Source organism: Cinclus cinclus, chromosome 20 (genome assembly GCF_963662255.1).
Source record: "Cinclus cinclus chromosome 20, bCinCin1.1, whole genome shotgun sequence".
NCBI lineage: Eukaryota > Metazoa > Chordata > Aves > Passeriformes > Cinclidae > Cinclus > Cinclus cinclus.
In genome coordinates this window covers 11,892,853-11,917,144 of record NC_085065.1, presented here as the reverse complement: position 1 = coordinate 11,917,144, position 24,292 = coordinate 11,892,853, and the positions used below count along the sequence as shown (strand labels likewise).

Here is a 24,292-nt window from a genome sequence, read left to right as displayed (position 1 = left end):
TCCTCAGTGCCCTGGATAAGGGGATTGCTGGATGCATCAGTGATTGATGAGGTGTCAGTGTCTCTAGGATAGATGCTGTGTCAAAGCCAGCTTCCTCCCAATATCCAGCTTTTCTCTGCATCCTCATTTTCCAGGCCATGCTGAGAAGTTCGTGGAATACTTCCAGAAAACTGCCCTGGGAAGATTTATCTCTGCTCTGGCTGAGGGAGAAAGGCAGATGCTCTTCCAGTGCTACATCACAGACTTCATTGTCCTGACCATTGGTGTGTCCTCCCAGGAGGAGCTGCAGGTCAGTGTCTGCAACAGGGGCTGGAAACCATTTGGATGGGGAGAAGAGCATAATGCCTGTGAATGTGTCCTTCTGAATCAGTCCTGCCTTGGGGAAAACGTCCCTCTGAGCCAGTCCAACAGCAGGGGAGCCCCAGAGCAGACCACTGGACACTAGAGGCTTCTTTGGGTTACTGAGGAAAGCAGCACCTGTATAAATTGACACATTTAAGGCTGTCTTTGTAGGGAAGTGATTCTCATCTTTCAGAGAATTTTCCCAGGATTTCCAGTACAAAATGAATTATGAAAGTACTTTGTCACCTTTGGTTTTTCTCTGTTTCCCACCTCTGCAGTGTCTGCACGTGGCATTCGTGTCCTGTGTTGAGGAGTGGGTGGCTGAGTCCCCCTGGAGAGAGGAGCTGGTACCTGCCCTGCCCTGGGTCCACCTGGCACACAACCAGTTCAAGAGCCGGCTGCAGAACTTCTCCAGGATCCTGGCTGTGCACCCCCGTGTGATTGGCTACCTCCTGAACCAGCAAGGATGCAGAATTGCACGCTCAGAGATGGTAAATTCACTCCCAGGCATTTTGTGCTCCTCAGCCCTGGCAGGGAGCTATGTCTGCACTCAATTAGCTGCTGTTCAGTCTCCTTTGGATTTCAGTGACAGCAGGTGGGAAGCACAGGCTCGGGTTCCTCAGAATTAGGAGTGATCTGCTGTGTTGTTATTGCTACAAACAGATTTTTAAATAGGTTTCTCTGCTTTTGCAATAGTTAATAGGACCTGCTAACGAGCCAAGCCACAAACGTGAGAATTTCAGAGCTTAAGACAGTCAAGTAAAACATTATTCAGTAAAACACCTGCTGTAGCAAACCAGACTGAGAGCCCAAGGTCCATGAATAATTCTGAAGTGCAGCCGTTGTGGAAGCCTTGGCCCTGTGTGTGTGCAGGTTCTGGATGTGCTGGCTGCAATGGTGTGTGCAGAGGAGCTGGAGAAGCAGGTGCAGACAGCCCCCCCTGAGCTCTGGCTGCAGAGAGTGAAGAACCTCCACATGCCCATTGAGTTCCTGTGCCAAGAGGAGGGTGCCCAGCGCCCGGGGAGCCAGTGCCATCAGCTGCTGAGGGAGCTCAAGTAGGTACCCAGCTCTGCTCACAGCCCTGCTCTTTGCCTGGTGGTTCACTGGGGCATTGGAGCAGGCTGCTCTGGTACTGCTTTTCTCAGGCTTTGCAAACCTTTCCAGGTTCCTGCTGGGCTCAATTACATACCGAGCAGCAAGAACCACATTTTTTTTCCCCTTATCTCCTGCAGATTCTCTCTAAATCTGGCAGTATCATCTGGTGCATTCCATCTGGGTTCAGGGGTTATTTAAAACTCTCCTCAGGTTCCTGTTAACCAGCAGTGTCTCCCCACTTCATTCTCTGTGCATAAGGACTCAAGAGATGGGGAATTTCACTGCATCTTATGTTTTGGAAGAAAGCCCAGAGTGCTACACCAGTTTCTCACAGACCTTGTTTAGTTTATTTGAAGTGAAGAAAATGCAGCTAATTGTGATTGGTATTTTAAAATGTTTTTGACCTGGAAGTTAGAGGTGTGAGAAGGTATGTGTGTGGTGCTGGACCTGCTACACTGCTGCCTCCAGGCCAGGCCCCTGCACCCTTGAACCCCCCGGGTAAAGTGCTGGAATGTGTTCTGTCCTTGACAAAAATCCCTCTGGAAAGCCAAAGGGCAAAGCAAGTGAGAAGTGCAGGAATTCTGTGAAGGGGAGCACGAGCAGCAGTGGGATCTGTGGCTGCCCTGGTTGCCATTCCTGCTCTCAGCTGCACTGTTTGGTGCCATCCTGCTGTCCCCCCAGAGCCTGCTGGAGCCGTGTGTTTGCCATGGCACTCTTTGTGGAACATGTCCTGTTTGGGATCCACGCTGTGATGCCAGAGTTTGAGGGCTTGGTGAAAAAATACACTTTGCTTCTTGCCAAGGTGAGCAAAGCTGTGATTTCAACTCTTCCCTCTTCTGCTGGTTGTGGGAATTCTGGTCTCAGGTGTTGTAGCTGAGTCACTGGGCTTTGTCCTTCCCCTCTGCAGTGTTTCCAACACGATTCAGACATGAAGTCTCATCCAACCTTTGCTGCAGTGATGACAGTGCTGTGCCAGTGCAAGAACGAGGTCAGCAGCAGGCTCTACAGGTACTGACACTGGGACTGGCTGCAGGGGCCAGCAGGGACATTGGCCTGTGTTGCACTGCCAGCACACTTCTGGCAGTGCTGCATGGGGTTTGGTGAAAGGCAAAGGAAGAGCAATGACCCTGCTTGGCTCTGCACCCTGAGCTGCGCAGTGAGCCAGCCTGCTCAGTCTTGCATCGTCTGCTCTTGGTCTAGCTGCAGCCAAACATCTTGTTCAAGGCTTTTGAGGAGGCAGCATGGAGCAGTTGTGTTCATTGCTGTTTCTGGATTCCAGGCATGGTCTGGAGCCGTGTCCCATCTGCCTGGGCGAGCCGAAGGACCCCATGTGCCTGCCCTGCAGCCACGTGTTCTGCCACAAGTGCATCAGCCAGTGGCTGGTGCCAGCACAGATGCACTGTCCCTACTGCAGGGTTGCCGTGGGGAATGTGGAGTTAACTGTCTCTGAGGAGCTCAGGTACTGCAGCCACCCTCTCCAAAGTGGGGAAACTTTGTGAGGAAACTCTCAGCTCTGAGCAGAGTGGAATGTGAACTCTGCTTCATCCCTTTGGAACTGAACAGGTCCTGTCTGTTCTGTTGTTTCAAAAAAAAGGGGAAAGCTGCCTTGGCCTCTGTAAAAACATGCAAATCATAGAATGGTTTGGGTTGGAAGGGACCTTAAGGATCATGTCATTGGGAAGGTGGAACTGTATCTCCCTTTGGTGACTTTTGCCTGTGTGTGCTTGATTCCTCCATGGTTTAAGAGGTTCTGTGCTTGCTTCTGCCCTTCCCAGAGCTGCCATAGCAAAGAACGCCCTGTTCCGGCAGAGGTGCAATAATTTCTTCATCGATGCAGTCACCACCATGTGCTTCAAGGACAACGAGCCCCCTGAGCCAGAGGTGATCCAGAGCCTCCTGAATCTGCTCTTTGTTCACAGAACCCTCGTGAAAGACTCAGGTGAGCTCCCTTCACCCTGACACTCAGTCTTATAGAGCTGGATCTGTCAGCACCTTCTCTCACCTGCCAAACCTGTCCTTCCCTTGTCTCCATAGATCACCCTGCTGTCTACACAAAATTCCTGTCCCCGTTTAATGATGAGGTGGATGAAACTCCCATCATCCGCTCTGTGATGCTGAAGCTGCTCTTAAAGTACAGGTGAGCACATTCAGCTGAGGGAGGTTAGGCCAGGGCCAGGCTTAGCTCTGTTCCTCATCAAACCCATCTGATTGTTCTCCTCGCTTCCATGAGTTTCACTGAATTTGAATTCCTTTGCATCAGTCATGCAACTTGGCTGGCTTGCATGGAGCTTGTGGTGCAGTGTGAGGAGCCTGTGCAAGGTTTACCTGGCTGTCCCTCACTAACCTTGTGCTGAGGGTGGACGCCTGAGTGCTGCAAGGTGGATGAGTAGTTGATCTAGGTCAGAAAAGCAAAACTCCTCATTCACAGAGATTTAATCAGGACTGATCCTGTGTCTGCTCCAGAGGCCTCCCCATTCCCACAGCTCTCCCAGCCTCCCTCTGCAGGCAGGCCACAAAAGCCCTGTCTCAGATGTGGCCACCTCCTGAATGAGGTGCCTTTTGCCCTGGAAGTGCTCATTGAGCACTGCTGATGATCAAAGCTCAACTCGGGCTGTGAAGCCAAACATCATCTGCAAAAAATGGCACAATGACTTTTCCATCTTGCAGCTGGATCCAGAGTGACCCCACCTGTCACACTCTGGGAGCTGTGCTGTGATTTAGAGCAGGGGCAGTCCTGTCAGCATGGCTGCTGTGTTAAGGGGGGTGTCTCTCTCTCCTGTAGCTTCAATGAAGTGAAAGATGATGTGCAGCATTACCTGTGCCAGGTGGAGCACAACGAGCTCCTAGAGAAAAATGACAAAAAAGAGCTCTACTTGCTTTTTGTCAACTGCTTGGAGGTAAGAGCTGGGCCATGAAACTGTTGCGGTTTCATGGGTAAAAAAAAGTCAAGAACAGAAATTCTATGATTCTAGGCATGTTTCTTGTGTATATAACTATTTTTCCAATTAGAAAGCCCAAAAGGGTTGATATCAAATCACCTGGTCAGAATTTGCTCTCAGGAATAAGCCTTGCTTTTCAAGGAAAGGCTTGTGTGTCTTTGCAGGGTTACATAAGTTCTTTCCCTTGGTCTGGGTGTTAAAATTCAAACTCCAGCACAGGAGTGCAGCAAGAAGGGCCTTTCTCATGGCAGTAGCCCACTGCTGAAGTGCCTTCTTGTCTCCATAGACACTTACTTTAAGTTCTGCACAGTAATTTATTATGCCTTCTGGATTGTTCCCTTTCTTCTCCTTGCATAACTTTCAGGGCTTTGGTCAACTTGAAACAAATGTGATAGCAGGGGAGTTTTCGTTACTTATATTTTTTAAGTGACTTTGTAGTTAAAATCACCATTTGTGTTCTTGCTAAGGGACAAGACAGGTAGAGCTTGGCATCTTGGAACATGGAATGTGTGTTATTCACTGCCTGCTCATGCTCTTTCTCAGCTCTAAGCTTGGGGAACCTGGGACAGCTGGGGCACATCCTAAAAATGGTGTTTGGTGACATGGCAGATGTTTAGGATGAGAGGACAATGGCAGTGGTTTAGAGGGTGCAGGGATGGTTTGGAGGGTGCAGGGATGGTTTGCTGTGCTCATGGCAGAGTTGGTTTGGAGGGTCAGGGATGGTTTGCTGTGCTTGTGGCAGAGTGGCTGCCCTGGGGACACAGAGCGAGGTGGCTCTACCACTCACCAGTGTTCCGGCCTCCCTCTAGGATTCCATGTGTGAGAAGTCAGAGGACAGCCTGGGACATGGGCATGAAAAGAGTCTGCCTGAGGACAGAGCCTTTCTAGAGAGCCACCTCCCAGGCAGCAGCAGAGAGGCTCCTCAGGAATCCTCAGTGGAATACCTGCAGGCCGTGGCCAAGGCGCGCCTGTGCCTGAGCAGGGCTGCAGAGCTGATCTTCGACTTGCAGCAGCACACCAGTGAGTCTGATTGTTCTGCTGGCAGCTGGAAATGCTGGATGCAGGGCATGTGGGCTGGACACAGTGCCCTGTGCTCTGCTAGGACCTGTCGTGGTGCATGGCTAAGAGCAAGAGCAGCAGCTCCATTTTTCCTTGGGGGTGTCAGTCTGTCTGTCTGTCCCCTGTACCAGGTGTTAGAAGTGCTCTGTAGCTGATAGCAAGGCTATGCTGGTCACCCCAGTGTAGTTATATGGCAATTACACCTGTGGAAGGAGATCTATTTTATCCTCCTGATGCTAACAGTGAGATCTATTTAGAGCCCACTAAATTGAACTTTAAAGCATAAATGCTGCTTCAGAGCCAGGACTGCTGTGAGCGTTATTGTTTTATATGAATGAGAGCTCTGCACAGCTAGAAGGGATTAAGAGTTTATATCTTCCCTGTCAAAGAAATGAATCATTGTCTGAAATCTGGCTGAGGAAATGCTCCAGACTGTACCCAAGGAAGGGGGGGGGCTCTGAAGTTGTTCTGTGTGATTACACAGTACTAATAAAGGGACTTGGTGCTACAGCTGGGGCAGACAGAGAAGTTTTACAAGGTGGGATGTGCTTTTGCCTCTTTGTTTTAACCTCTTTTCTTTCCCCTCTAGAGCCAGAGCAGATGAATGAGAAGCAGCATTACCTGAAGAGTGTGGAGAAGTTCTGCAGCCTGGCCAGGAATGACTGGTACCGTGTGTACCTGGTCAGGAAGATTGCCAGCCAGCATGGCATGGAATTTGCTCAGAAGTTGGTCACAGAGCCACGCTTCAGCTGGGTGTTCCCAGCAGAAGTTCTGCAACAGGTAGAGAAGAGGCATCTCCTGGTGATGGTTCTGGTCTCCTCTTTGCCTTCACTTTGTGCTGCTTTGGGGTGCTCCTGCTGTTGTGTGGCTCTTGGGGGACAGGCCAGAGGGGCAGTGGCTGGGAGGTGACTTGTCCTGACTCTCTGGTGAATGGAGTCTCTCCTGGCAGCACCCGTGGGTGCCGACGTCTGCTGCTGCTGATCTGGGGAGGCTGAAATGCCCCAGTGCTTGGGAGCAGGAGGAGATTGTGCCTCCTGCAGCTGGGTTGTTGTCCCCAGTGCTCTGCAGGGCTGTTCCCTTGGCAGGTCCAGCACAGCCAGTCCCAGCACATGGACAGGTTCCTGGTGTACGGGGAGAGCTACTGGGCCCTGCGTGACGCCGTGGGACGAGCCATGATGGAGGGCACGGCCCAGGGGCTGCTGGAGGCCCAGCAGGTACAGCCCAGTGTTACCTGCAGACCCCTGCTGGGGTTTGGATGGCTCCAGCTCCCTTGTGTCCCTGTGGGCATGGTCTGTCCCCAAGGAGGCACCTGGGGGCCTTTGCTGGGAGGTCACTGGGGCTTGTGCCCAAGCATGTTTTATTTACTTTCCCACATGCACATCCCATCACTGTGGATGGGGCAGCTCTGGCCTGTCCCATGCCACATCCTTGGTTCTTCCCTAGGCTTCCAGTACCCCCCAAGCTCTGGAATCTGCCCACCTGCTCCTGGCCATCTTCCGAGAGGTCACTGCCCTGTATGGTGCCAGGGATCCAAACCTTCATCCCAAGCAGCAGGTAGGACACCCCCCTTTGGCAGCTTGTGACAAAACTGCTTCGTGGGTGAGGGTGAAGGGGATCTGATCAGTGGTGCAGGAGCTTTTGTTCCTGTGCCTCAGCCAGGGTGGTGGCCTGAGCTGAGCAGGCTGGGAAGGTTTTTGGAGCCAGGTAACCCAGTGTGGGAAGCAGCTGCCAGTGCTCTTCACTTGGATGGGCAGTTTCCTGATGCCTGTAACTCTTTCAAATCTGTGCTTTCAGCAAATAGAGGCAATGACTGAGTTCATCCAGAGCTCCCAAGTGCTGAATTCCCGTGACCTGCAGCTCCTTGCAGTTGCCCTGGTGAGGAACACCGTGCCTGGGCTGGCTGTGGAGCCGCAGGGCTGCAGCCAGCAGGGAGCCCTGGTGGAGATGGCAGTGCACACGGCAGCTGTGCTGCTCTGCGGGCACAGCCCTGTCCTGCAGCCCCTCAGGAACCTGGCCTGCCAGCCACACAGCATGCAGGTGAGGACAGGGAGCTCACAGGCACTGCAGCACATCCCTGCTGCTTGCCTGTGTCTGCTGGATCCTCTGCTGGACCTTTCTCAACAGCAATGCTCCACCTCACTGTCTGAGCTGTGAAACACTGGGGGGTGATTATTGCAGTGCTTTGGGGGTTAATTAGCACAACACCAAGCTCTGGCCTGGTGTCTTTATAAGGCACCTCTCCATGCTGAGCAGTATGAAGCAAATACCTTTGCTGAGCAAGGCTGAGAGCAGCTGGCAGCTCCCAGTGTGCTGACCTGCCTGCTCACAGAGTGCTGGCTCCTCGGTCAGTGGGGAGGGAGCTGCTGTGCTGCTCCTGGCTACCCAGGGTGCAGGGGAACACCCTGGTATGCAACAGGGTGCATCAGCAATGCAGTGCAGGGTGTCTGGAGAGTGCACATGCAAGTCTTAACAGTGTTGACAGCTCTAAGAGTGGACTTTCAAAAATGAATTTAAAAATCTGCATCTGCGTCACCTGCCTGACCTCTGCTCTCAGATGTTTCTTGTTCCACAGTGTGAATAGAGAGCCAGGGTGTGACTGCTGCAGGACAGAGCTGATTCACAGATCCATTTGTGGTTGTTTTTCCTTTTCCCTCCTCAGCACTCATTTCTGCCCACAATGCCTGAGGACATCATGGCTCAGGCAAGGACCTGGAAGGCACTGGATGCTCTGCACTGGTATGGTGAGTGCTGCTGGCTGGCTAGGGAAGGAATTCCTTGGGTTTGGAGGATGAAACTGTTCCAAATATGAGGACAAACACACTCCTCAGCACGAGTTCTCTGTGGTAAATCCTGATTTGTAGTGACAGTTTGTGTGGGTGATGCACCAAAGGACATCCAGTGCTGTTTGGTCTTCAGTCTGCAGCTGTTCACAGGTGTGAGAGAACTCTGCCACTTTCCTGGCCAGCTTTGTCTCTGCTTCCCACAGCTGGACCTTCCTGCAGCTGGGAATGGGGGGTGGGAGCATTCCTGCCCTTGGCAGCAGAATCTGTCAGGCTTTGATTCCTTGTTTCTCAAGGAGAAGCAGCACTGAAAAATTCCTTGGCTTCCTGCATGGTCTGTCAGTCCTTTGGGCTAGTCAGGGCTTTTGATTAGATCTTGAAGCATGTTTCTTGCTCCAGGATGATGGTCCTTAGAAAATGGGATAAAAGGGACTGTATAATTCTGTCCTGTTTGTTTCTTTCTTCACAGTGTGTCCCAATGGCCACCCCTGCACTGTGGGAGAGGTAAGAATTTGGGACTGGTGGGTATTTAGCAGACAAGGTTTTCAACAATAAACTGTTTAATTTTGTTTACTGGTTTTAACGTTCTGATGCTCAGAGCTCCACTTCTAAACTCAATATTATTGATAATGTTGTCATTGTAATGTAAAATTTAGAGTACCCCTAGCACTTATACCATCAATTGGGAAACATGAGGGTTTGAATGAACCACTTCCAACTTGGATTTTTGTTTCATTCCCTTTCTCTGCTGGAAAAGCTGTTGCTCTGGAATTTTCAGTGTTCTCCTGTTGCTTTTCCCAGTGTGGGCTCCCCATGGAAACCAGCCACTGTCCTGACTGCCACATCCCCATTGGAGGCATCAACCATCACCCCCTGCAGGGCTTCCAGCAGTCCAGGTGTGCTTTGCTTCAATGCCTTTGCAGTGCTAAATGATGTAGGACTTGCCTGTGGTGCCTTCAAAGGCCAGAGGTACCAGCCACTGCATGCTGCTCTCTGGAAGGTGTAAGGAAGGGATGTCCAAGCAAGAGTAATCAGGCTGTAAAACCAAAGAAGTTTGTTTTTCTGTGCACAAAACTGACTGGAAGCCTTCACTCCCCTGTGACACTTTGAGTTGGCAGCTTTTATAGCATTCAAAGACATTATGGGTCAAAAAGGCATTGCTGGGTATCAGAGATGTCTTGTGTGGCTTTTGTCAAGGCAAAAAAGAAAATCCATGTTTGCCCTTTCCTACAGGAGTCATGAAGACAGAACTCAAACTGGCCACATCCTGGGAGATGTTCAGCACAGGAGGACACTGGGAATGTCTGACCGGGGCACCTCCCCTGTGGTCTTTGTGCTGCTCCGTTTGCTCACTCACCTTGCAATGCTGCTGGGAGCCTCCAGAGATCCCCAGGTATCTCCCAAAAATGCTTCCAAGTGGTCACACAAGATGTTGGGAAACCTTTGTAGGCTGCTGGTCCTTCCCGTCGTATTGCCAAGTGACCAGGGCAGTCTGTCAGGGTGCAAGACCCAAATTCCCTCCCTCCTTGCCCAGGAGGGATTTTGGTTAATTCCTGCACTTGCACACATCCACCCAGCCCTGCCTTGATGGGCCCAGGTGGCAGGAATCCCACAGGTGGGGGTGCCAGGCAGCACTGAGCTCTGTGTGCCTTGTGCTTCCCTGGATGTTTTCTGTGTTCAACTCTTGCCTCTGTTGTCTTCAGTCCCTGGGCAGGATGATCAAGCCGGCCGTGGATGATGTGGTGAGCTTCCTGCAGCAGCATATTCAGGAGGACTTAGCACAGCTGACCAGGACTTTGGGGAAGAGTGTGGATGACACTATCAACGTGCTGCATCTCGTGCTCAGCAGCCTCCTGCAGGCCCCCCAGCAGCAACCAGGCCAGTGTAAGAAAAGCCACATGCCCTATCACACCTGCGGCTGTGTTTGAAGGGCCGTGGCCATGCAGCCACTTTGCTGATAAACCCCTTCCAACAGCAGCAGCTGAGCTGAAAACAGAGAGTTTGAAGCTTCTTTCTTACTGTAGGGAGGGAAGAATTTTGGCTGTTTGCTTCTTTCAGTCGAGTACATGGGGTTTGCAAGGTTTGGTGCAGTCAGTAATTCTGAAAATGAATTATTGACAAAATAACCTCATGACAGATGGGCAGAGCTTGCAGCTCCTGAGCAGGGCTGCTCTCCCAGCTCAGCAGCTTGTGCTATGTGCAATCCCTGTTTGTGCTGCCTCTCAATGACTCCCAGAAGTTCTCTGGGAGAAGAGGGATGGCACAGTGGGGTTCCTGATGGGATCTGGAGTCACTGGTGGCACAGAAGCATTTCTGTGTAAATAGCCCATATTTGGAGTGTGGGACAGCACCAGTCAGTATTCCAAGCTTCAGTCTACCGTTGATCATGGGCTGACCTTGGACAATCTGTTCAATGTTTCTGGGGATATGAAGGAGCTGTACAAATGTCCCCATCATTCACATGAATGACTGGCTGAAGCTCCTGGAAACCTGGATCACTCTGTGATGTTTGGGTGTCACTCTCCAGCTGAGCCAAGATATTCAGTTAGCTTCTAGGTCCTGTGAATCTGTGCTTTCTTTTCACTGAAATATTGCAGATGTAAGAGGTGAAATATTCCTGTTGCAGGGCTGGTGCAGTTTGACGATGTTCTCTCCACCAAGGAGAAGAGAAATAAATGGGAACAAATTGTTGCAAACACAATTATTGTTCCTGAATTGAAGGTGAGAAATCTGCTGTACAGAGTCAGTAGCTGAGCAGTTCAAAATCCACTGGAAATCTGATGTGCTGTAATATCTGTGCTACACTTTTCACCTGGCTATTCCTAAAGCCAACCCATCCATGGCACAGCTTCAGGTTAAGGCTTAGCCACCTGTATTCTACCTGGAGAAATGGGAGTCTGAGACTGGAGTTGTTGTGGGATGAATTTGCATCGCTGGAAAAGCAGAAATGGCTTAGCTCAGCTGAAGGTATTTCACAGTATCCAATAATTTTTTATTTTTTTTAATGCAGGATTTGGATAAAAAGCTTCTGAAGTTAAACCAACAGATACAAGAGGATGAGAGAATCTCTTCCAACCCCATAGTGAAGATAGTGTATGGGGACCCAGCTGCATTCCTGTCCCAGCTGCCAGGGGACAGTCACATCCACCACTCCAAGATGTGGAGCTGCCGCAGGAGGGTCTCAGTGGAGAACCTGGGCCACGTTGTGCAGCAAAAGAATGCCAAGGACACTGTCCCTCTCCTCTGGAAGTTCCTGCAGAAGGTGGGGGTGGCTCAGGGATGGGAGCCTGGGATTGCCAAAACTACGTTTGGATTACCCAGTGTCTTTATTCTCAGTACTTGCTATGATCTTGAGAATGAACACGGAATATACCGTTGTCTTTCAAATATTTAAGAAGTAATTCTATAAAACTATTCCCAACTGGTTTGTCCAAGCACAGCCTTATCCACAGGTTCCCTTTCCTCTTCCAGGAAAATGAGCTGAGGCTGGTGAAATTCCTACCAGAGATTCTGGCACTGCAGAGAGATTTGGTGAAGCAGTTCCAGAACACAGCAGAGATCAAACACTGTTCCATCAGGGATTTCCTCAGGGAGCCCCACTCAGGTGAGAAGAAAACAAAGTGTTGGATTGTCCAGTTGAAAGTGAAGGGGAAAACTCACCTTTTAACTCTCACCTGAACAAACTACAGACCTGGGTAGGATTTGGAGAGTTACCTGATGACTTTAAAGGGAATTAAGAACAGGAGATTTTTTATGAGGGGGTTGGAGCTCTGTGCAGAACAACACTGGTTCTGTTGGCATTTTGAGCTCAGCCCTAGAGCGGGGCTTGCCTAAAGAGTGGAATAAATGTCCTTCCCTTCCTTTCATGAAGTTTGTGGCAACTCCTTCAGTAGTATTTAAGTACAATTACTGATATTTTTAAGTATTTATGGAAGGGTACATAAAGGTCATGCAGAATCAGACCAAGGACCTGTCCATGCTTGTGGCCTGGGCCAGAAGCAGACAATAATGGAAAAATAACAAATTGAGCAAATGCCTCTGATACCTTTAGAAATATGTTTGATGTCTGTTCAGTCTCTTGTCCAACTTCAGTGCCGTTGGAGCAGTTGCCTGGAGTTCAGTAGTGTGCTCTGAAGATCCCTGTATTGGAGAGTTTCACCAGGAAAAGGTGTTTCATGGATTTATCTTTGTTGTTTCTCAGATGTGATGAGGGACCTGTTAGAGAGGAGAGTGAACCTGTTTCTGTCTGTTTGGAACAAGCTGAGAAGCTCCCTGGACACCAGTGGTGAGCAGCTTCTTCCCAGCCCTGCTCCTGCACTGCTCCTCGTTCTCAGTTCAGGTTCCTCCCATCACTGATGCTGAGGCATATCCTCAAAACTGAGCTTGGCCATTGAATTTTAAGAATCTAGGTACAAGGGGAAGAATTTATTTCCCTGTTGTAGTATTCTCACCTGAACTTGTTCCCTTTCTCACCTGAACTTGTTCCCTTTCTCACCTGAACTTGTTCCCTTTCTCACCTGAACTTGTTCCCTTTCTCACCTGAACTTGTTCCCTTTCTCACCTGAACTTGTTCCCTTTCATGCTTGTCCCTAATGCCGAGAGCACGGCTTTTCTCAGGCTCTGGCTCTGGGCCTCCTCAAACATTCCTGTCTGTATTTCAGGGGAAATTAAGCTGCCTAAAGGCTACTGTGATGCTGATTTGAGCATGGACAGCAGGCTGGAGGTGCTGCTGCCACGGCGGCAGGGGCTGGGGCTGTGCTCCACGGCGCTGGCCAGTTACCTCATCGGGCTGCACAACGACTTCGTGCACTCTGTCAACAGGCACACCAAGGAGGATGACAGGTGTGCTGCTCCTCCACTCCTTGGGCTCTGCTGCATTCCCTGCTCCCTCTCAACCAGCTTTCCCTGCTCTACAGAGGCCTCTCCCTCTGAGCAGAGGCCCTTTGCTCCCTGCAGGTACCTGATCAGCCCCTCGGAAGTGGCCGACCTGCACGTGATCAGTTATGAGATGGAGAGGGACCTGATCCCTCTGATCCTGTCCAACTGCCAGTACAGCATGGAGAAGGGAGGGGAGACCTTGCAGGACTTGGATCTGGAGAGGATCCAGCAGCAAGTGATCAGCAAGTTCCTGCAGGGGAAGCCACTGATCATGCTGACGGTAGGACAGGCAGGGGCTGTGCAGCCAGGAGGGCACTGGCAGCAGTGTTCCAGAGAGCTTCACATCCATGGGCTTCTCTCCTGACAGGGCATCCCCACCCTGGTGTACAGACATGACAGGAACTATGAACAGCTGTTCAGTGATGTCAGGAGTAAGCTGGAGCAGGTGGGTTTCTGCACTGCAGGAAGCAGGGCAAGCATGAAATCCCTGCTTTTCCAAGGCTTTTCTGTCCCTTGCCTTGTCCTTCCAAAGGCTCGCCTGCTCATTTCTCAGCATGCCTTGGCTACGTGCAATCTGACCTTGTACTGTCAGTCAGAATTTACAAAGAAAAGGGAGATAATTCAGCATTTCAGTTTCCTAAATTTGGAGATCTGCTCTCTTCCACGATTTGAGCAATTTGAACAGAAAAAGGAATGGCTCTAAAATTACATTAACTGTGACTTTGTGTTTTTCAGAGTGCTCTGCCCAGTGCTGTGATGAACATGATCAGTGGGGAGCTGCAGTCCTACAGTGATGTGTGTGATGCTCTGTTCCTCACTGAGATCACCCTGGGCTTCCTGGCCATGGCTGGTGAGAATGCTGAGATGCTGCTGACTGAGTACATTGAGCAAGTTCTGCAGATGGGGGATCAGATAAACCCTCACGTGCTGCAGGTGAGTCCTGAGGGCAAAGCCCAAATTTCTGCAGGATAAAATCTGCCATGGTTTCTGCTAAATCCAGCCTGTATGACAGAACCCTCTCACTGTCTCACTGAAAGCCTGTCGTGATATCAAAAACTGGATTATTGAGGGCAGCTGGTGAAGAGTGAGAGGGCAGATGGGCCCTACCCAGGCGAAGGAGCTGGATGAGCTCTGTGCTGAGCTCTGTCTGGGCAGGGCAGGCTGGGGACAGGCTCCAAGGTCATGCCTCACATCCACAGATGTCCTTCTCTTCCAGGCCCTCAGACGGTGCCAGCTCAAACACAGCATGGCCCTGTGGCAGCTCCTGTGTGCCCACAAATCTGAGCAGCTGCTGCACCTCGGCAGGGTATGGAACCCCCCACACCTCTGGCTGCCTCCTCTGCTCTGCCCTGCCCTGTGTGCAGCTGCTCAAATGTGTGTTTGGGTTTCTTTTCCCCTTGCTGCATTTTTAGGATCCTTTTGCAGATGTCAATCCAGACTACAAAGAAGAGCTCACCCCAGAGCTCACCAAGCTCCTGCACACCTTCCTGGTCCACTCCAGGCTGGATACCTTCCTGCAGGAGCTCCATGAAATGATCATCCTGAAACTGAGACGTGTCCAAGCTGTGGAGGAATTCAAACCCAAGTGGAGGTAGGAGTTACACACCCAGAGCCACCACAGTTGTTGTTAACTGAAGCTTCTCTGCCTCTGAACATGCACACAATGGGAACATGCCCTTGGCACGTGCATGTCCCAGGGGACACGGCCCAACCAGCAGCATGAGGAACATCCACACTCATTTCTGGCAGGTGTCACTTCCATCTCACACAGGCTCCCTTGGGGACACTGCTGGAACACTCAGGAGCTGCTGTCCAGGGCACAAACACAAGCACTTCTGCAGGCACTTGTATAAAATAACAGAATTACAAACTCATTAAGGCTGGAAAAAAAAACAGCCTTCAGGGATAGGCACACTCAGCTCTGCATAGGGACAGCTCAGCCCTAGAGCTCAGCTCTGCCCTGCAGACTCCCCTTGCTGGGCTCTGTGCCTCCAGCTGGCTGCTGAACCCTTCTCACTACACATACACCTGTAAAACTGTGGATACTGAGTGTTGTGGGTGGTGCAGTGCACTCACACTGTGGCACTTGTGGTTTGCTGTACCCCAGCTGTTAATGCTATTCTGCTCTGTCTTCCAGCCTGAAGGAATCACTCTTGCCTTACCTTGATGCCAAAGACCCTGAATTAGCTCTGGAGCTGGAAGACACATTCCCAGATGAGATTCTTCTGTCTCATGTCACTGGTACCTGGAAAGCAGCCGCTGTCTTCAAGCGGGAGCACAGGGAGAGTTAGAACAGGACCCTGCCAGGGACTGCCACAACACCCGTGTTTGGGCTTCTGGAACTTTGGACATTTTTTGGGGCTTGCTGGTGGTTCTTTGGGTTTGGGGTTGGGGTTGTTCTTTTTACACCTGATGTGACGAGGAGGAGGATGAAGTAGACCCAGCAACTCCGTGTGAACCCTGGATCATCACAGCCCCAGAACCACTGGAGGAACATGAAGGACTTTTTTTACAAACCATTTTTACAAACCACGCAGGTGCCCTTGTGCTGGGACAGGGTTTATGTTTTCCAGCCTGCCTTTCTGCTGACAGGGGTTGTCAGCACTGGCTGCAGACCCGGCTCCGGCCCCGCTCCTCCCGCCGCTGCGGCACCGGCCCGGGAAATGGCAGCGCTCAGGGCCGGGGCTCCTTCCCTGCTCTCAGCCCGGGCCGCCTTCTCCCCCGCCCCTTCCCAATAAACTCCTTCAGCTCCCGCGGCCGCTCCGGGCTCCTTCAGCGATCGGGGCCGGGACCGCCGGGCCGGAACGGCCGCGCTCGGCCGCGCTTTCCGGGGGACGGCGGCGCTGAGGGACCGGGGGCCCGGCCCCGTCATGGCCGCGTCCCCTGCACGGCGCCGCCGCTGGGAACGGTAACGGGGCTCGGGCCGGGACAGGGCCCGGGGGGCTCGGGCCGGGACAGGCCGTAGGGCCCGGCCGGTGCCGCCGCTGGGAACGGTAACGGGGCTCGGGCCGGGACAGGGCCCGGGGGGCTCGGGCCGGGACAGGCCCTAGGGCCCGGCCGGTGCCGCCGCTGGGAACGGTAACGGGGCTCGGGCTGGGACAGGGCTCGGGCCGGGACAGGCCGTAGGGCCCGGCCGGTGCCGCCGCTGGGAGCGGTGACGGGGCTCGGTGCTCCCCGTTCTCACAAGGCACGGGCACTCTCGGGAAGAGCCCCCCCGGCTCTCCGGCTGGGCTCTGGGGGCTCCCCGGGGAGCGGACGGGGCGGGTTCGTGTCGGGCAGGACGGGCGCTCGGGGAAGGCGCTGTCGGGACCCAGCGCCGCTCTGAGCGCGGCGGTCTCGCAGGGAGCAGGCCCGGCTGAAGGCCAGCGTGGTGGAGGAGGACACCGAGGAGTGGCAGAAGGATCCCCATTTCTCCGGGCTGCAGAGAGTGGGAGGTGTGGATTTATCCTACATCAAGGGGGACGAGAGCCGTGCCTGTGCCTCCCTGGTCGTGCTCAGCTTCCCGGCTCTCGAGGTACTGCCCTGTCCCGGGCCGTGCCCGCAACCACGGGGCTGTAGGGCAGCAGGAGATGGGATATCGGGAAGGAATTCATCCCTATGAGGTGAGGAGGCCCTGGCACAGGGTGCCCATAGAAAGCTGTGGCTGCCCCTGGATCCCTGAAAGCATCCAAGGCCAGGCTGGGATAACCTGGGACATTGGAAGGTGTCCCTGCCCGTGTCAGGGCGTGGAATGGGATGGGCTTTAGGGTCACTCCTGACCGAACAGTTCCGTGATTCTGTATGTGTTCAGCAAACCTTCCCATTATGTATTCCCAGGAAAGGTAAACAGAAAAAAAAAAAACAAACTTGTAAGGACTTAGAAGTTTAGGAAAGTGTGATGCAAACAGCTCCTAATTGCAGGATGGCTGGGATCTCCCCCAGGGTCCAGAGGAACTGCAGTGCCTGTTCAGGGAGCTCATGGGCAGTGGGAGGTGTTTGCAGTGCTCTAGTGCAGAGTTCTGTGTATGAGTTCCTGCTGGGAATCAGCTGATACTATGGACTGTGACATAGGAAAGCTTTTCCAAACCTGCCATGGATCTCACACGGTCCTTTTACTTGAACTAATAAAGATTTCTGGTCTCATTCCCAGCTTTCAAAATGATACAAAAGTTGTCATTAACTGTAAAAGCTCTAACAAGCAGAGAAATAAAGTTTAGTGCTGTCTGCTGGAATTCTAATGATCTGGATCTCAATTCCTGCTGTGATCTGCAGGGCAAGGCAGTAATCTGTTGTGCTGCCTTACACCGTTTCCTTTGCCCTGTCCCTGGGTTTAAAAGGGATGAGCAGAGGGCATGGACTGGAGGAGGAGCCTCTGGAGCATCCAGGGGCTCTTTGGCAGCACTGCAGGGTCCTGTGTGTGCCTGCCCCAGGTGCTGTACCAGGATTGCTGCATGGTGGCTGTCACTGCCCCGTACGTGGCCGGATTCTTGGCCTTCCGAGAGGTGCCTGTCCTGGTGGAAGCTGTCCAGAGACTTCAGCAGAAGGAACCCCAGCTCCAGCCTCAGGTGAGATGTGTTTTCCTTGTCCTGAGTTGGGGTGTCCTGGCTGCAGAATCCTGGGAAAGGTGTTTTCTCTCCAGACCCTGAGTTGGTGGGGTGGGAAGGGCACAGTCAGAGCTATGCAGGAGAATCTATGCCCTTTTCTTGGGGAGCAGGGATGTGGGGCTGGGAGCAGCCAGGCCTCCCGTGGCAGTGGTGTGTGCAGGGCACTTCCAGTCCTACACTGCTGCTGCTTTAGGGGCAGGCACAGGCAGGAAGAACCTTACAGGGAGAATTGAGGAACCAAGAGAGATTCTTCTTTCCCCTAGAGCCAGCATCCCTGCTTGCTCCTTGGAGTGCTCTCAGTGTCAAGGAAATAACGTTTCTGCTTTGTTTTTTTCAGGTGCTTCTGGTAGATGGGAATGGCCTGCTCCATCCCAGAGGTAGGCTGTTCCTGGAGAGCCCTGCTCCCTGTGCTGCTCCTTGGTATTCCTGTTCTCTGGTGTCCTGCAGCTACAGCAGCCCCTTGTTGGCAGGGTTTGGCACAGCCTGTCACCTCGGAGTCCTGACAGACCTGCCGTGCGTTGGTGTGGCCAAGAACCTCCTGCACGCGGATGGCTTGGTCAGGGATGAGCTGCACAGGGAGCAGGTTAGCCCAGGCTGGGGTTTGTTTCTGCTTTTTAATATCCCCAGGGAATTTGGACAGCCACATGTAATTATGTGCTCATGAGCCTACCTTGTGTGTGTTCATCCCTAGGTTCGTTCCCTGCAGAGGTCAGGAGAGACATTCCCACTGACTGGCACCTCGGGGAAGGTCCTGGGCATGGTAAGCTGGCACTTGGCCTCTTGGCACTCTCCACAGTGGGGCTGGCTCCGTGATCCCATTCAGGAGGGCAGGTGTGAGCAGGTGACCAGTGGCACTGCTGGCCCCTTCCTGGGAGCTCAGGTGGCTTCAGGGAGTTGGCAGCTCAAGTGCTGGGAGCGTTTACGTCTGTGCCTGTGGCACCTGAGGTGCTCCAGCACCCTGGATGGTGAGCTGCAGTCTGGGAGAGGTGCCAGTTCCCTGGCAGCTTCCCAGGATCAGTCTGGGAGCGTCTGCTTCAGAGCAGAGCGGGAACAGAGCTGTGAGACACTTCCTGTGTGTGCTGTCAGCCTGGACTGGCACAGCTCCCTGCATCCCAGAGCAGCCTCAGGCACTTGGGGAAGGGCCACGGGGGATAAACGGTGTGATGAAGATGTCCAGCAGGGTTGGGAGCTGCAAACACAGAGCCACTACCCCACCCGAGGGGTCTGGCTGGCTCCTAATTCCACTGCCCCTCCGAGTGTGCTCAGGTGAGCCTCTTCAGTGCCCGATCTCTGTTTTCTGACTGCCCAGGTGCTGCGGAGCTACAACAACAGCTCCAAGCCCCTGTACGTGTCCGTGGGCCACCGGGTGAGCCTGGGCACGGCCGTGCGCCTGGTCAGGGCCTGCTGCCGCTTCCGCGTCCCGGAGCCCATCCGGCAGGTATGGCACCGCACCTGGGGCAGGCAGCTGGGCTGCTTGCCGAGCCCTGGGGCGCTCCCGAGCCTCGCTTTGCCCCTCCTCTCCTGTGGACACCCTCCTGCTGGGCTGCTCCCCCTGCCCACGGTGCTGCTCACTGATCCTTCCAGGCCTGTTCTCCTGACGCAGTGCCCGGCAGCATTGCCGGCCCTGCCTGCAGCCCCAGCCTGACTGATTCCCTGCTCCCTCTCTGCGGGCAGCTCCTGCTGGTGTTAATCCCCAGGAGCTGGGAATGCAGTTTTCCCGGGCACTTGGGGGCCAGCGCAGCCCGCAGTGCTGCTCCTCTGGGCCTTTCCTGCTGCCTCACGGAGCCAGCAGGTGCCAGCACTGCATCACTGTCACCGAGCTGCAGCTGCCACCGAGGCTCAGCCTCGGCTGATTTTAAATCGCAGCGGGACTTGGGGAAATGCTCTGGAGAAGCTCAAAGCCTCTGGGACTTCTGGCCTGGCAAGTGGTTCCCTTCTCCCTAAGTCACTCTACTGTTGGTGGCTCCAGAGCCAGGAATGACCCCAGGGCCTTCCCGGGTGTCTCTGTCCCTAACGCTGCCCTGGGACAGCCTTGGCGTGGCTGCTGTGCCAGGCTTTTGTGGTCGGGGGTGTGCCCACCTGAGCAGCCTCCGGGGCAGGGTTGGGTGACCCCACTGGGCACTGCCCCAGAGCTGCAGTGTTCCCTGGAACTGAGACTCTACTTACAAACTGCCCCAAAATCTGAACTCCTTGGGGCAAAGCAAGCTTTGGTGTATCCATAGCAGAGCTGCAGTTCCCAGTGTCAGCCCCAGTACCTGCCAGACTGGAGGAGGCTGGTGGAGCTCCTTATGTAACCTGCTCCAGCCAGGGACAGATGCCTCTGCAGAGCTCTGAGCCAGCTCTGCAGCCCTGCATGTTCAAAGGGAAAGGGAAGCATTCCCTTTGGAAACAAAAAGGTGTCTTGGAGCTTGTCATCACCCTCATTTCTCTTCCAGCCACCTCCAAGATTTGCTCATGTTCAGAGACTCTTCCAGTTCCCTGTGACCTTTTTCTTAGAGTGATGGAATGAATTATTATCACTTTTCTTACAGAGAGATGAAAAGTCCAACAGGGAAGTGTGTTTACTCCAGAGGGATGGCAGAAGCTGAGGACACTTAAACCTTCCCATGGGACTTGTCCCTGCAGCACTTCCTCTGAGTGGTGACTGCCACAGCTCTTGGCACGGGCAGAGCTGAAAGCCTCAGCTCTTGAGCACCTGCAGCTGCAGTTAGGAAGTAGGAGGCTATGGAGAGTCCTGCCATGGGTGGCTGACATGGCCTTTTTGCCATGGTATGTCTCCAGAAGTTGCAGCCCTGATAGGAGAAGTGCTTACAGATTTCCCAGTGTCAGGAATGACCTGTGGATCATCAGGTCCTGGTCTGGGAGTTCTGGCAGCCCTGGAAATGAAATGGTGTGTGAAAGCTCAGCTGCCCACAGCTCCTGAGGTTTGTGTGAGGGCACACGTGCAGTGCAGCCGCTGTGGGAGCTCAGCCCTCTGCTTTGGGGGCTGTGGTGCTTCTCAGGAGTGCAGCATTATCCAGGAAGGGTTCCATTTGCATTCAGCTCACAGTGGTGCTGTGCTGCCAAGGAACTGGCTGTGGTGCAGATGAGAGAAGTGAGATCTCAGAGGAAGCAGAGGGATGAACTTCCCTTGTCACCTGCAATCAGTGTTTACATCCTTTTTGCACGTGCCAGTGGCAGGCCCAGCCAGGAGACCTGAGGTCCTGCACAGAGCTGGTCCTTCGGAGCTCCCAGGCAGGACTTGGGGTAGGCAGGGGCTGCCATCCCAGAATAATCAGCACAGCGTTTGCCCTGTGTGACCCTGGAACAGTCCCAGCCCCTGCTGGGAGAGCAGCACAGGGACCACCCTGGCCCCTCAGATATCGGGCAAAGCACCATTTCCACAGCCAGCACTCATCCCCTCTGGAAAGAGCCCAGATCTGTGAGGATTGTTGCAGGACAGTGATCCATCTTATTGATTAGCCTGTGGTTAATCACAGCCTTAAGCTGACTCCAGTGCTGTGTTAGAAGTGAGCCCTGCCTGGGAGCTGCCACCTCATCAAGCATTAGCTGATGTTCTCAGCAGAACGTGGTTGGGGTTTTTCTTCCCTGGAAGAATAGTTGGTAGCTGTGCCTCCTGCTCCTTGGTGTGTCCCCATGGGGACTATTGAGCAGCCTCCTTCCCTGGTTATAAAATCCATCATGTAATCGCTTATCCTGAAGAGTGATCAAAGTTATTTGTCAGTTTGGTTATGAAACTGTCCAATTATAGAGCGAAGGGGAAAAAATCTCCCAAACAAACCACCACTTATGTAACTCTCTCCTTCTCAGCTGGCAGGAGGCTCTGCAGTTGTGGAGCAGGTTCCAGCAGCAGGCACATCCTCCACCGAGGGCTCAGGCTGAGGGGCCTGGGGGCTGCCAGGGCTGCAGGAGGCTCCCTGGGAGCAGCACAGGGTAGGGAGCAGCAAATGCTTCAAGGACAGTCCTCGGGGATGTGTTAACCCAATTTCTGAGCTCGTCACCAGACACTGAAGCTTTTCCAGCTGGGAAGGTCACGTCCTGCTTTGTAGGTGGGGAGAGACATTCTGCCTTTGAGGTGGGCACAGCAGCTGCTCGGAAATGGCACAGCAGTTTGCTTGGGAAAGAAGTTTCTAAAAGAGAAAGAACTTTGAAGGACTGTAAAAATCAACTGCCAGTCCTCAAAGTTGTCCAGGAGCCTGGGATGTGCTTGTGATGGCAGCAAGAGTCCGCTGCTGCTGTTGTGCAGCACTACAGGGCTGAGCAAACACCTCAGGGTGGGGGCAAGAGCACCCAGTAAATGCCCAGCAAGGCTTTCTAACAGCTCTGGCATGTGGTTGGTGCTCTCCTTGCCCCAGGGTGTCGTGCCTGGCTGAGCCACCCGTTGTTCCTGGTGGGATGTGCTGAGAGCAGGGTGGATGTGGCACACTGGGATAGCAGGAGGCACCAACCAGGCTGCTCAGCCCGTGCTCACTCCTTTCCCTCCTTGGTTCCAGGCTGACATCAGGTCCAGGGAGTACCTTCGGAAGCAGCCCTGTGCTCCACTGGAGGTGCTGCAGGCTGTCCCTGCCAGCCCGGAGAGGTGGGTGTGTGGGCAAAAGGCATCTGCTGTGGCATGAGCTGCAGTAATGGTATTAAAGGTACAGGCAGGGTGACAAGGTGAGCTCAGTGAGGAGGTCAGGACATGTGCTGCCTCCAGGTGATTTCTGCTCTGTGTGACCACGCTGCTTCTGACAGAGCCTGAGCTGTCCTGAGCGTTCTGAGCTGGGAAGGGCAGCAGGGATTTGGTCTTTTTTCAGCACTGGCCATAAGCAAAGCCCTAACGCCCACAGGTGTGACCTGAGGCTCAACAGAAATACCTGCAGGGAGCTGGTTTTGAGCCCCAGGTCGTGGGGAGGGTCAGAGTCCCCCACTCTTACATAACGTAGGCCAGTGGGTGTTGGTTCAGGGCTAAATCTGTGGCAGGTCCCCTGAGGTGCAGGAGCTCAAGCTCACTAAGTGCCAGTTGTTCGTGCCTGATGGGTTATACTTGTTTTAAAACTACTTCCTACTTTCTCATCTCTGTTCCAGCAGCAAAAAGGAGGCTGAATTGGAGGATTAGTCTGGTGCCATCAGAACGTGCAGAGCTCCTCTTCGCTGGCTCCTCTTCTGCACCAAGGCTGGGTCCTGCTGGATGCTGGAGCCCAGTGCCCCCCTGAGGGACAGCTGTGCCAGGCTGTGTCCCACAGGACAGCACCAGCCACTGCTCAGGGAGAATCCGTGCTGTGAATTTCTCAGGGTTTGTTTCCAAGTACTGTTAAAACCTTTGTGCAAGGAAAGGCTCACGTGGAAGTTTGCAACACCTTGCTGGAGTCCTTGGGCAGCTGATTTACAGAGATGCTGAGGCATTTCCACTGCAGAGCCACCTGTGGCTCTCCCACCACACCTCTGTAGCCATGGGGACAGTCTCCTACAGCCTGTCACAAGTCCAGGCACAAGTGACAGACTGGGCAGGGGACAGCTCCCTCCTAGACCTCATGGGCAGAACTCCAGGGAAGTCCATGTGAGTTTTCTCATTGCTTTGGCCTGTGCTGGGAGGCCACAGGGTGATCCCTGTCTCATCCCAAATTCTGGGTGACACCACTCCCACTGCAGATTGGCCCCAGCTGTGCTGAGTGGAGCCCCTAACTCAGCTCAGCTGTGCTGGAGGAGGCTCTGTGGGGTGCAGCTCCTCCAGCATAGTCCTGGCAGAACAGGGGAACCTTCAGCACGTGGGACTGTCTTCTGCCCTGGGTGAGTGTCTGGGTTTAATCTCATGTTTAATGGCTGTGGTTTTAATCCCTGATCTATTAGTGTCAATCTGTTGGTGATATTGTTTTTATGCTTCTAGTTGGTATTTGACAATGAAAGATTTGGGGTGGGCTGCTCAGGGGAGGCTCTGCAGCCAAAGCTGTGGTTTGGGTGGAGGCTCAAGGAGCTGAGCCCAGCTCTGATAGGAACATGAGGCTGTGGCTGTTCAGGGTCTGTCAGTGGATGTTCCTGCTGGGATCTGGGTGTGTTGATCCATGGAGGGTCCGTGTGCTCAGCCTGTGAGTGATCCAGGGCTGGGGACACTGCTGTCTTTGGCTGCCCTGAGCCCCCACCCCCAGCTGCCTCTGCCCAGGGGTTGAGAGAAAATCAGGTTAAATAAAAAACAAAACAATAAAAAATGGCTTTGCATCACTGCCCCAGCTTCCCTCTGCGTGAGGCTCTGAGCTCCTCTGGTTCCAAGTCCAGGTGAACTCAGGTGACTCTGGATAAATTCACCTGGGGAGGCTTTGGGAGGAGGATGGTGCTGTGGTGTCCTGGCAGCCCCCGTGCAGCCCTGCTCTGCTCCTGGGGCTGGGGTTTGCCTGTGCTGTGGGATGCTGGCCCAGCTGCCCAAACACGGGTACTTAAAGAAGGGGGACTAATCTCTGTGTTTGGTGTCTGCTTGTGGCTCTTTGGACACAATAAGGGATTAACTTGGTCTTTATCTGATTGGTTTATAACCCTGGGAAGGGAAAATCACTTTGTACTGTTTGAAACCTCTTGACAGAAACTCAGAGACTGGAGCTTGAGTGTCCTTTGAAATAAACTCATATGTGGCTAGTCTTTTTAA

The 24,292-nt window shown here is 53.3% G+C and overlaps 2 protein-coding genes across 8 annotated transcripts in view; both read left to right on the top strand.

Annotated features, from left to right (window-relative positions):
- The window catches only part of RNF213 (ring finger protein 213), a 45,264-nt gene extending 29,424 nt beyond the window's left edge, over nucleotides 1-15,840 (top strand). Inside the window, exons 37-66 of the mRNA XM_062506198.1 lie at nucleotides 135-289; nucleotides 621-833; nucleotides 1,216-1,397; nucleotides 2,119-2,239; nucleotides 2,345-2,445; nucleotides 2,717-2,896; nucleotides 3,213-3,376; nucleotides 3,472-3,574; nucleotides 4,220-4,334; nucleotides 5,186-5,396; nucleotides 6,025-6,215; nucleotides 6,521-6,649; nucleotides 6,879-6,989; nucleotides 7,230-7,472; nucleotides 8,095-8,176; nucleotides 8,685-8,719; nucleotides 9,017-9,111; nucleotides 9,449-9,608; nucleotides 9,919-10,099; nucleotides 10,842-10,936; nucleotides 11,226-11,477; nucleotides 11,687-11,819; nucleotides 12,417-12,500; nucleotides 12,877-13,057; nucleotides 13,172-13,373; nucleotides 13,461-13,538; nucleotides 13,829-14,026; nucleotides 14,310-14,399; nucleotides 14,506-14,684; nucleotides 15,231-15,840. Of these exons, the coding sequence (XP_062362182.1) occupies nucleotides 135-289; nucleotides 621-833; nucleotides 1,216-1,397; nucleotides 2,119-2,239; nucleotides 2,345-2,445; nucleotides 2,717-2,896; nucleotides 3,213-3,376; nucleotides 3,472-3,574; nucleotides 4,220-4,334; nucleotides 5,186-5,396; nucleotides 6,025-6,215; nucleotides 6,521-6,649; nucleotides 6,879-6,989; nucleotides 7,230-7,472; nucleotides 8,095-8,176; nucleotides 8,685-8,719; nucleotides 9,017-9,111; nucleotides 9,449-9,608; nucleotides 9,919-10,099; nucleotides 10,842-10,936; nucleotides 11,226-11,477; nucleotides 11,687-11,819; nucleotides 12,417-12,500; nucleotides 12,877-13,057; nucleotides 13,172-13,373; nucleotides 13,461-13,538; nucleotides 13,829-14,026; nucleotides 14,310-14,399; nucleotides 14,506-14,684; nucleotides 15,231-15,384 (4,418 nt within the window). The 3' untranslated portion in view covers nucleotides 15,385-15,840. The remainder of the gene's footprint in view (nucleotides 1-134; nucleotides 290-620; nucleotides 834-1,215; nucleotides 1,398-2,118; nucleotides 2,240-2,344; nucleotides 2,446-2,716; nucleotides 2,897-3,212; nucleotides 3,377-3,471; nucleotides 3,575-4,219; nucleotides 4,335-5,185; nucleotides 5,397-6,024; nucleotides 6,216-6,520; nucleotides 6,650-6,878; nucleotides 6,990-7,229; nucleotides 7,473-8,094; nucleotides 8,177-8,684; nucleotides 8,720-9,016; nucleotides 9,112-9,448; nucleotides 9,609-9,918; nucleotides 10,100-10,841; nucleotides 10,937-11,225; nucleotides 11,478-11,686; nucleotides 11,820-12,416; nucleotides 12,501-12,876; nucleotides 13,058-13,171; nucleotides 13,374-13,460; nucleotides 13,539-13,828; nucleotides 14,027-14,309; nucleotides 14,400-14,505; nucleotides 14,685-15,230) is intronic.
- Nucleotides 15,841-15,891: 51 nt separating this feature from the next.
- On the top strand, nucleotides 15,892-24,292 carry ENDOV (endonuclease V). 7 transcript variants are annotated; one of them, XR_009933840.1, is made up of 9 exons: nucleotides 15,892-16,001; nucleotides 16,436-16,607; nucleotides 17,503-17,637; nucleotides 18,014-18,259; nucleotides 18,368-18,436; nucleotides 18,986-19,114; nucleotides 20,208-20,445; nucleotides 22,170-22,255; nucleotides 22,747-22,784. XR_009933840.1 is itself a non-coding variant. In XM_062506168.1 (9 exons), exons 1-9 carry the CDS (start codon nucleotides 15,964-15,966, stop codon nucleotides 22,772-22,774), a joined length of 813 nt encoding a protein of 270 aa, XP_062362152.1. In that variant the 5' UTR covers nucleotides 15,892-15,963; the 3' UTR covers nucleotides 22,775-24,292. The 7 variants fall into 7 exon arrangements, 4 of the variants coding, with proteins under 4 accessions (XP_062362152.1, XP_062362149.1, XP_062362148.1 ...); XM_062506168.1 differs by lacking the exon at nucleotides 20,208-20,445 and having other exon boundaries at nucleotides 18,014-18,053; nucleotides 18,147-18,259; nucleotides 22,744-24,292; XR_009933838.1 differs by having other exon boundaries at nucleotides 20,208-22,255; nucleotides 22,744-24,292.

Coding starts and splice junctions, on each gene's coding strand:
- ENDOV (XM_062506164.1), top strand. CDS start 15,964: ATGGCCGCGTCCCCTGCACGGCGCCGCCGCTGGGAACG. Junction 18,260..18,367: donor ATGAGCTGCACAGGGAGCAG/GTTAGCCCAGGC, acceptor GTTCATCCCTAG/GTTCGTTCCCTGCAGAGGTC. Junction 18,437..18,985: donor CGGGGAAGGTCCTGGGCATG/GTAAGCTGGCAC, acceptor CTGACTGCCCAG/GTGCTGCGGAGCTACAACAA.